The sequence below is a fragment of the Podarcis liolepis genome (assembly GCF_965112155.1).
Source record: "Podarcis liolepis genome assembly, chromosome: 3".
Taxonomy (NCBI): Eukaryota; Metazoa; Chordata; class Lepidosauria; order Squamata; family Lacertidae; genus Podarcis; species Podarcis liolepis.
Genome location: NC_139557.1, coordinates 86,589,244 through 86,600,248, shown reverse-complemented (window position 1 = coordinate 86,600,248; position 11,005 = coordinate 86,589,244). Strand labels below are relative to the sequence as shown.

The following is an 11,005-nucleotide window of genomic DNA, read 5'->3' as shown; positions in this document are numbered from 1 at the left end:
CCTATTCACTCACCTCCCCTCTTTCAGAAGTTATATCCAAGATGGAACGTTTCTGTCTCCCATCTGTAGAGAACAAAGAGACAACAACACATTAGGAAAAAAGATATTTTATAAATTGCAAAAGGAGAGGGAAGAGGGAGGGAACTTTCCAGCTGCCAAAACGTCAGTCCAATGCGCTAAAACTTTTGATAAATCTGACCCGCTGATTCGGGCAAAAACGAGAGCAAGGGGGCAGAGAGGTCGAAGGAAGGGAGGGAAAGCGCGACAAGCGGAGCGAGTGTTGTGTCTGGCCCTCGTTCCTCCTCCTCCACTATCAGGCCGGCATGCGATGCACTGCAACTGAGCAACTTCAGCCTGGAGAGAGCGGAGCTCGGCAGCTTTGAAGGAGCTGGGAACGAGAGATGCTTCTTTGGAGGGGGGAAAACAGCACACACAAAACCACCACAGGCAGCAAAAGTCATCCCTGCATTTAATTAATTCCAAAATCGGAGGGAAAGGGAGAGAAAACAGCTGGAGGGAAGAAGAGGATTACCTATTGCCCCAGCAGCTGCCTCTCGGTTTCCTTCTCCGCACCTCCCTCCCCATCTCTCACACACGCGCGCACCCGCCTCCCCTCCCTCCTCGCGCCCCCTTGTTCGCTCCTGGGGTTGCAGCCAGAGGCTCATTAGTAGGAGGGAGGGCGAGGACTCCGTGTGTTTCCCTCGCTCTCCGTCGTCGTTGCATCTCTCAAGTTGGCCCCAGTTGGCAGGCGATTGAGTTTGGGAAGCTGGGGAGTTCAGAAAGCACTTGACGTCTCTCTCCCTCCCCCCCCCAACAAATACGACTCCCTCTGCTTGAAAGGAATCGGAGCACAGCCAGAAAGGGGGGGAAACCCGCGGAAGTTCTCTGTGGATTTTGCGTCGCCACTGGATCGCTTCGTCTTGTGCCTTCTGGTTTTGAATCGCCTTGTTATTTCGTCGCCGTTCCACGTCTGGGCGTGAAGTTCTGTTGTTTTATTCTGGGAGGACTCCGGGATCCGGCGAAAGGCAAGACGGGGAGCGACGAGAGGGGGGAGGAGAGGGGGGGAAGAAACCAGATCCCTCGCTGGCTTTTCCTCTCCTCCCTTCCTCGCACCTTTTACACTTGCAATTACTGCTCCCCGTTTGGGGAGGGCGGATATTTCTCTTCGTTCAAATTGACTCGCTCCCTCGCTCTGTTGTGTGTGCGTGCGTGGAGGAGATCGCGAGCTTCCCGAGCAGCACTGGCTGGAGTTGACTTGGCTAAGCCGGGCTGAGGCGCCCCGTGCCCGGCCAAGGCTCCCTTCCTTTCGCTGGATCCATCGCTTCCTGCTTCGAGCCCCAGGAAGTGGTGGGCATTTTAAATATACAGTATATCTATATATCTACAAAAGCGCAAAACAGCAGAGCCGGCTCAGGAAAAGCCTCCTCGCCTGCCTCTCTCGAATCCACCGCCTGATGCTGTCTGGGCTTTTTTTGGAGGTGGTGCTTGGGCTGTTCTTCTTCGCAGGCTATGAAGCTTCTGCCTTGAAGATGGAGACTATTTGGGTTTTATTCCTCTCTCTGGTCCCGGTGTACACCAGGGGACAAGGGGTCTACGGTAAGTGACGCGGGGTCGGTGTGTGTGTTGCACGATTTCCTGCTTTGGGGGCGTGCAGGGAGGGGGCTTAGCTAGGCTCGGATCAAAGTTTTTTTTTTCCTCCCCAAAAGCACCTGCAGCAGCAAGAGAAAGTAAATGGTGCCCACAGAGCGCAGGAAGGAGCGAGAGGATGGATGTAGCAATAGGTTCCCCCACCAGCCCGGTTCGCGACTTCGTAATTCCTTGCCTGTGTGCTGTTGCTGTCGCCGCCGCCGCCTCTCTCCCCCCGCTCCCTTTTCCAGATTTACGAGGCGAGAGAGACGCCGCCGATTAACCCTTTCAGAGCTTCGTCCTGGGCAAAACAGGGGAGGCGGTGGGTCGGGGATGGCACAAGGATACCCGTGCCCACATGGCTCGGCTCCCTTCAACTTGTTGTTGGTAAAGAGAGAGATGCACTTTTCGGTTTGCGTGCGTAATGTGTACAAAACTATGTCCTCCTCCTCCTCCTCTTGGGAGACGAAGCTGCTTTCCATTTCGTTGGGCTGCTCAATATTGCCCTCCTCCTCCCGCTTTGAGTCGCCCATTCCCCTCGGGCGAAGCACCCGCTGCCGCCGCCGCCGGTGCGAGCTGTTGCGCCCTCCCTCCCGCTTCGGTTACTTGTTGACGCTGTGCCCGCACAGAAGCGGGGTTGCAAGCCAAGCGCGGGCCTGAAGTGCCGCCGCCGCTGCTGCTGTTGGAGACCGGCCGCCAGACGGGCTTTTCTAAACGGTTATTAGAACCACATTGCCAAAGTCTAATATGGTTGCAATCCGGTTTATGCTTCTAGACAACCCCCAGCGACTTCTCTCGCGCGCTCTGCCGGCACCCACGGCGCCCGGGGAAGGGGAATCCCACCCACGCACCCCGCTCCCTTTCTTGTCTGGGGGAGGGGGGGCGAGGGCGGCCGGGGAAGTATATTCAGGGGCCCGATTCCCCTCCAGCTCTTTCGTGGAGGCCGGATCGCCAGAAGGGAAGGCAGCCCGACCCAGTCGCCATGGAGCTCCCGCGATTTTGAAATGAAGCGGGATGCGAGCGGGCTCTGCAAAGCGGCAACGCGCATGCACGGCCGCTGTTGCTGTTGGGAGAGCCCCTCGGGAGTTGCGAGGGACGTTTGGGGAGCCGGTGTGGAGATGGATGCTCGCTGCGCAAGGCGGCGAGGGCCGTGGGGGTAAGAGAAAGCGCGCCCCTTCCATCCGCCAGCCACTCCTTGACTGGCTCCGTGGGCTTATAAAAAAAAAGAGTGGGGCGGGGGGTCGTTCGGGTGGCGGCTTCGATCGCCTTCCTCTCTCCACTGCCTCCCCGGCTCTTATTTATTTTGTGAAAGAAGCGTTCCCAGCCCCTTTTCCACGATCCCACTACAGCTGACGCCCCCCGTTTGCAAATGGATGCACTCGCGCGCGCGCTCACACGTGCACTTGGCCGGGCAGCCGGCGCGCACCGCCGTGGTCCCAAACAAGCGCAAGAGTCGTTGCCTGTCGGCCTCATGTAGGGCCGGCAAGTGAGGGACTTATCCGGCGCAAGGGATGCGGCGCTTCCGCCAACGCTTGCGTGTGCAGGTGCGCTCACGCTGCCCCGGCTTCTGCATCTCAGAAACTCCTATTTTACTATATTTGTTGCTTATGGGTTTTGTGTGTTGTTGTTTTTAAAAAGAAGAACTTGCCAGACTTATCAAAGCCCTGTTTTGCCTTACCACTTCATCGTAATAAAGTCACCCTTCAGAAGAAGCGTGTCTCTCATATCCCCACAGGGGAGAGGGAGAGTTAAAACAATAACAGCTGAACCAGCATTTAGCTGGAACTTACCTATGTGTAAATACCATTAAAGCTGAGTTCGGTGCAGCCTATTCCCCACTGCAGCTAAAAGTCTTTGTAGGTCACTTTAATTATGCTTTTCTTTTTTTTAAAAAAAAGGGAATTTATTCTCCTCCCTTAGGGCTGGGGTTGTTAGCTGGAGTCTAGTTCTGTTTTGTGAAATAACTGCTTTAAATAGATGCTGTTTTGCTCCAGCTTCCTCCTCAGCCCCTGTATCTCTGTGTCTGTCAAGGGGAAGGGAGAATGGGGGGATTTAAGGTCCAGAGGGAAATTAGGAGAAGCACCCGAGAGCAGTGAGACGGGGTGTATAATGTCTTTGTGGCGAGAGAACCATTGTGTGCGCAGGTTTTTACATCCCCATGGGTGTTTTATATGCTCCCAGGCAAACTTTTTATTTTTAATTAGCCTGGCTGCTGCAGTCCAAGCAGAACTACTGGTGGGCTTGCTTTCAAAGGCCTCTTCAGGCCCTTTAAGATTGTCAATCTTCCTACACCTCTGGCTTCTTTTTAATATTAGACCCTGGGTTTCACTCCTCAGACTCAGGCTTCTTTCTTTTCTAGTTGATTCCTTCTTTCTTTCAACCCTCTCCATGTTTAAATCAACATCCTGATGGTATTTTTTAGGGAGAAAGAGAATGCAGGGTGGGGGGAAACAAGCTTCGCTGTAATGGAGGCATTCTTTAAAGCTTGCACTGTACACAAGACTTTCATTTATTCTGCAGGGTTTCTCTGGCTCCCCCAAACCCTGGTTGTACAAACACGAACAAAAATCTATCAGCTTTCTCTCTCCCTCTTTCAACTATCTACTGAGTGAATGCTGGTTTTAATATAGAACAGAATTTTCTGTGTGTATGGCTCAGGCTATTCTATCGGCACACTGCAAACTTTCAGTATTTTGTCTTTTCACAAGCCTTTCCTTTCCAGGAGCTTTCTCCGATCACAGCTGCTTGTTTAGAAGGTGAAGCACCAGCTATTAATGGCGCTTTGGCGGTGCTGTATCAAAGCTGTTACACTTGCAAAGAAACTTAAAGCAGGATTAGAGACTCTGCAACCCCTTGCCTACCCCACAATCCTCCTTCCCTTTGCCCTAAATGCTGGTCTTGAGCTGGAGCCTCAAGCTATATATAGTTGGAGTATTTCATGTTCTGAATGTTTGCCTCTTGTGGCACTAAATGTGGAAGGGTTGGGAATTCAAATGTTGTATTTCAGTATGCTTACACACACACACACACACACACACACCCTTGAATGTTAGAGAGGCAAGGAAGGCAGACGGTGAGGGGGGGGGTCACATGCGCTGGTATGAAGGCTATAAATACATTCTATCAATCTGAATGTAGTAAGTTTAAATCCGATTAAACCAGATAAAATATCCATTTGACGTACCCTTTAAATAATAGGCCACGTGGGCCTTCCTGAAAGGCCTCTGCCAAGGTTTATTGCAAAGGATGGAATAAATAAAATATATGTTACAGGGAGACACTTGGAGTAGAGACATGGAATAATTGGGAGTCCAAAGTACATCTAGCTTGCTTGCTGCCTGAAGAGGCTTGTTACACAAATTGGTGTTTGATACGATGACTGAAGGGTGTCTGAGTCCCAATAATCTTCCTTTCCCTCGTTATCTGATTCCTTCCATTCAGCTTAAGCTGGCCACAGAAAATTGCATGTGTGCACACCCCTCTCCTATTAAAAGCTGTATAGCTGTTTAAAGAAGGGCTGGCAAATGTCAAATCTTACATGAGCTGCTGGTGATGCAACAGAATCCCTGTGCTGACTTTGACCACGTTCACACATCTATAGAAAGCCAGTTTCCTCTCCCTTTAACCATCCTTTCATATGCTCTGACTCCTACTACGCATTTCTCATTGTGAGCTGGTTTATACTTTGTGGAGGCCACCGAAAATTGCTGCGTGTGGAAAGGGGGATTGCTGCCGTGTCTCCAAAGAGAGATTTGTGCTGCCATAAAGGAAATCACCCTGAACCCCATAGTGAAGTACGCTGTATGAATGGCTTGTCATACCATAGCCACTTGCATATGACAAGATTTATTTTTATTGTCTTTTTAATCTCAGGGTGTGGCGCTTGTGTGGAGTTTTCTTTCTCTGGTGTCAAAGTAACTTGTCCAGCCTTGGGTACTTTGTACTTGGGGGCAAGGGGATGGGGAGAATGCCATATGTTATTGTGCCTCGGGTAACAAAATACCTTGGCCAACCATGGTGGAGGTTGTAATATATAAATGGGTCCTGGAAGAGAAGTTGAAATGAGATAAGAGCAGCAGTCTGACCTTTCTACTCTTGAACTAGTCGGAAAAGACTCTTATAAAACTTATTCCCACCACAAGTAGGGCAGATGAGAATTCTAGATTGTTTTCACTGAGCATTATCTCCTAGGGTTGTTTGAGGTAGACACTGACTCTTCACAAACAATGCCAAGCCATGGTTTTGTTTTAACCATGGTCTGTTCAGCAAGCCCCAAGCAAAAAAGCCACATGTTGTTTCTCCAAAGTTTTTCAGCAGCTCTTGCTTTGTGCCGCTGTTGCTTGGCAGGTTTCTTGAGTGGGGAGGCCATAAAAGACATGGTTAAGCAAGTTGGGTTATGTCCAAACACCATACCTTAGTTAAAACAAGTCATGGTTTGTAAGTCAACATGGCTTCATGTCATGACTTGTCACCGGAAAACAAGCCTTAGTTAGTCTGCTGAACTGAGCTTGGACATTCAAACATGCCACACTCTGGCTAAACAAACAAAACTAAGTCAGTTTTGTGCAAACCAGACAAATGACAGGATCAGGGAAGAACTTGGTGGAACCTGTTGTAAAGTCCATGGTGAAAAAATTAGATAAGGTGGCCATTGAATTTTCATGCCATTGTTATGTTTGCCTGGTCAAACACGGTTGTATTGGGTGTGCAAATAAGACAACAACTGGTTGACAATTCTAATTCCTCCTTGTCAGGCTGTACTGCTCTACATTGTGAAAATGATAAAAAAGAACTAGCCTAAATAATTCCCTGGTTGTATGCTTTTGTTCATGTGAATGCAGCCACAGCTTCTGGGCCTAGAAAGTGTCTATAGTGCAATCTCGTAGGTTTCCTAAGGGAAACACTGTTTTAATAAAGCATTTAGCAACAAATGTCTCAAATAGGGTGAAAAATACATTAGAGGTGGGTGGAAAGGAGATAGTCATTGAGAAAAAGAAATGGGTTTGTCTCTTTTCCTCTACAAATAGTTTGTGGCAAATATTTTCTCTCTCTTTAAGTATGTACTGTATACAGAGAAAGACGGGGGAGTTTTGTTTTTTGTTTTTCAATACTTATTTTAAAGCCCATCTTATAAAGTCTACAGTCTTTTGAGAGCAGGCTTTTTTGAGTGGCTTTGTTTTGGCCAGTGGAAACTGGGCTCCTGCTTTGTTTACTTTAGAAACAGGATTTAACAAGCCTTGATAGGAGTGTTTTATTGCTAACATGGAGCAGCTGACAGCCCAACTTTCTCTTCCCTTGCTGAGGAAAAGGCCCTGTGAGTTGGCAGCCCCTCATCATTGTCTGCTTGCAGAAAACAAATCAACACCTTCAAGGAAACATTCCAGGGTGGGAGATGGAAGGTGAAGCGATGAGCTTCAAAGGAGTACATAGGCTGAGCATCAGGGAAAATATCCTTCATGTGCAATCGGACAGAAATGTTGTGGGGAGATCTCCATCACCAGAGACAAGGAAAAGTAGACAGAATATGCACAGGAAGGAGCAATTCTTCCCTCACGACAAAAAAAAAAAGAAATAAAAAAGGATCTGGCTGAGTGAATGATTTCCCATTTTCTAAGATTATGGGGTCAACTCTATATTTCTGATGCTGGCAGGGTGCCTAGTGGAATAATCTGCCTGTATATTACTGCCTTGTGAGTAGCATAGGGGAACATGTGCTAGGCTAGGTTTGTTTTTGCCGTAGTCTTTTTGCTAGCTTATTTCCTGTACCTTTTAATAGTAGATTGATGTGCGTACATTAGTAGATGACAATACTTATCTCTAGACCCTGTGTAGCTCTCCAGATGTTGGACTCCCGCCAGAGTCAGTATGGCCCAGTTAGGGGTGGTGGGAGCAACATCTGGAAGGCCACAGATTCCCCACTTCTGTTTATGCCATGGAAAGCTTCACTTGCTAAATCCAGTATACACAGTGGTGTAGGAAGGGGGGCAGGGGGCAGTCTGCCACAGGTTTCATCCCTGAGGGGGGTTGACATCGCCGCAGGCGGCACCCCTATTGGGATGCTCGCGCAGTTGTGCCACGTCCCTGCTCAAGGTGCCAAAGCCCCTAGCTCCGCCACTGATAAGCTAAGCTGAAGTTGAAGGCACAAAAGCAGGCAGGGCCAGACCATTTTTTCTGGCAGTTGAGAGCCCTGCTTTAGTGAGACCCAGTGAGTCCTATATGTAAAAAAGTACACTGTGTGGGTTTCCTACGATGTGCACATGCCCAGAGTGAATAGCATTCCCAAATCTGGTGATCTAAACTCCTTTTCCATTGTTCAGATGTCCCACCAGCTGTGAAACAAGATCAAAATGTGTATTCCAGAAGTGTATATCTGTTAGCTGAGGCCTTACGATCTGCAGGAAAGGTCCTTCTTACAATCTCACTGACAAACTCAGCTTGCTGTGTGGTGATGTGAGGTAGGGCCTACTTGGTTGTGGCACCCATTTATTATGGACTCCCCTCTCTTGAAGTCTGCTTGTCTTCCTCACTGTTATGTTTCAGGTGTTGTCTCAAGACATACCTATTTCTTCAGGGCCTTGGAACAGTTTCACCAGTTCATGGTCAGTGGAATTAGATTCCTCACTGTGGTGTTTGTTTTGCAGTTCTGGCATATTTGTGGTTTTAAATTTAATTGTTTTACACACTATCCCGGAATTGCTTGTGATGTAGGGCAGTTTAAAAATCACAACAAGCAAACTGTTTATTGCATCCCTCATAGATCTTTCTTCCATTTTCATCCTAGCCGATAGAATCAATTTTTTTAGCCTAGAGAAATCTCATGGCTAGGTTTTGGAGTCTACTAAGTAGTCAAATACGTATAATACTCCTTGTGGTAATATATAACTTTCCTTATTCCTGTGTTCAGTCAGCCTTCTTTGTCTGTTTGATTTTGGTTATGCCTGTTCTAGGGATGCCATCCTTATCTTACAGCAGGAATGCTCAGTGCTGCATAAATGTATAATTCTCCCCCAAGATCTTCTTTCCTCTTTTCAATCAGATTTTCATTTTCTATGCACCAAACATGCTCAGCATCAAACATGGATTTTAGCTTGTGTAGTATTGCCTTCTCCTGCCTGTTTGTGGTGTTGTTGTACAGCCTAATCACCTATGCCCTTTGTATAGCCCAAACCCAGCATTAGGTCAGTTGGGTTTCGCTCTGAAAAACCCCAAACAACCCGCAGAGCCATCTTTTAATACAGTATGCAGTACTTGGAAGCTGACATTATCCACCCGACAGGTTGTTTGCAACTTACTGGTACAAGTCAAAATATTTCACTAGAGGTGTCATCAGAAACCACTATCTTATGCTAATTTTTGTGAGCATGAAGACAGATGTTGAATAATTTGACATGAGCAACATAGCTTAGAAAATTATCACCGTGTCAGGTTTTTGTCAGGTTTTTGAGGAAATGCATATTTCACACAACTTGAAAAGGCAGAGTGAGTGAGGGTAGTGTGTGTGTGTGTGTGTGTGTGTGTGTGTGTGTGTGAGAGAGAGAGAGAGAGAGAGAGAGAGAGAGAGAGAGAGAGAGAGAGGAGTAGTACCAAAGAAAAACTTGTAAGTTTGCAGCTAGCAGCTTGGGCAGTTCAGAAAGGATGCTCTTTCCCACAAGTAGTCTTTATATATAGCTTCTCCAGATGGAGTTTAGGACATGTTTAGACAACTGAAAATTGCTATGGCATTTTGGAGGTTGCTTCAGGGTGTTCCTCGGTGCCTCACCTGCGACCTCCTGCTTACTATTTCAGCTCACTCTTGGATCATGGTGTGCTTGTGCTAAGTTGCCTGTTCTACTTGCATACCTAAAGATAATGTCCATACTGCTGTTTGAATGGTCACTTATCCTGAGACAAATGCAAGAGCCCCCATATGATGCAGAGGTGGTTGATCTCTCTTCCAGCCTATAACTCCTTAGCTGGAAAAACAAATCTGAAACCGAAGTGAGTTCAGACGTTGGTTTAAGAAAACAAAGCAAAGCAAACAAAGCAAAACAAAAACTATTTGTATAGAGGAGCTCGTAGGAAGCCATTTGTTGCACATCAAATGAAACAGGGCATGGGTAGGTGAGTGACAGCAACTTCAGAGAGTGTTGATAATGTGGCAAATGCCTATGCTATTCTTCATTGGAACCTGAGCTGCAAGTCATAGTTCAACCTCAAGCCCTGATAAAGAACATGTTCATGCTTCAAGCACCTCATTAGTTTTGTGGCATTCCACACAAGCTACTTGATGGCATCCTCTCGAAGCATATTATTAAACATGCTGAAGATGAATAAACTCAGTTGTCATATCAGTGTGATATTACTAGAATCCAATTTGGGAACTGAATAAATGGTGACAGACGATTACTGCTTGTGAGATAAGTTGCCTTCAGATAACCACTGATGAAGCAAAAATGCATAAAAATAATAAAATAGAAAAAAAAGATCCTAGGGAAGTAGTTGGAATTATGGTATGGGAGTAAGAACAAATTTGGGCTGGAGCTTAAACTCTGAGATGGTCTGCCTTGAGCCAGGAGCTTCAATAACTAGAAAACCAAGTTAGATAAATCTGTGGATTTTGTATGAGTTTTAATGTGAAATGTTAGCAGTGATCTTTTGGACAAAGTATTTCTCCCTTGCTTACATATCATCAGAATGGGATGTTAGAATGATGGTCTGAGAATGGAGTTTGCTTTCATCCTTGGGCTATACGAAATCACCATAGATGAAATTGGGAAGGAATTTAGGTGAGTCTCATTGGCTGCTGCTAAGATTCCCCCCCCCCCCAAGCTTCCTGTAGAATAGGCCTGGTTCACACAAAGTACTAAGCTGTACAGGCAACACCTGTTTATTTTGGGGTTGCATTCTGGGTCATCACATGTGATGGCAGAGCACACGTAAGCCCGTCCCGTTATGCCTCCATTACACCCTCTCCCAGGTCTGAACATGGCACACGTGTGCCCAGTTACACGTGCCTTAAACATGTACAAACTGGTCTTCTGTAGTCCCTTTAGCCAAGCAGACTAACCATGGTTTGTTAGCATTATGTCTGAATTGAACAATTCCGTTCTACCAGCCCACCACAAACATTTGCCAAGCTACAAAGATGCAAGGCAAGAGCAGCTGGAAAACCAACCAAATTTTGACGAAGCAAGTTGTGGCTTGTTTACTTGTTTTGTTGAATGGCTCGTGGTTTGTCGAACCTTTTGCCAGAAATTCCTGAGTAGCTGAACAATACAGTGGAACCTCTACTCACAACCACAATCTTTTCCGGAGGCCCGCCCGGAAGTTGAAACGAGTCTCTGGGAGAGGTGCTGTTGTACGCAGGCGTGAGTGACAATTGCCCGCTTCTGCGCATATG

At 47.2% G+C, this 11,005-nt stretch overlaps 1 protein-coding gene across 5 annotated transcripts in view; it reads left to right on the top strand.

Annotated features, from left to right (window-relative positions):
* The first annotated feature begins 1,205 nt into the window (after positions 1 to 1,205).
* The window catches only part of MDGA1 (MAM domain containing glycosylphosphatidylinositol anchor 1), a 239,175-nt gene continuing 229,375 nt past the window's right edge, over positions 1,206 to 11,005 (top strand). For 3 of the 5 annotated variants that reach the window (XR_014524576.1, XR_014524577.1, XM_083497184.1), the window contains exon 1: positions 1,451 to 1,596. Coding sequence is in view for 3 of the 5 variants with exons in the window: in XM_083497184.1 (XP_083353310.1) it covers positions 1,455 to 1,596 (142 nt within the window). In the remaining 2 variants the exon portion in view is untranslated. Of the gene's footprint in view, positions 1,597 to 2,553; positions 2,783 to 11,005 lie in introns of those variants that run through there. The other 2 variants (XM_083497182.1, XM_083497183.1) reach the window with 2 other exon arrangements.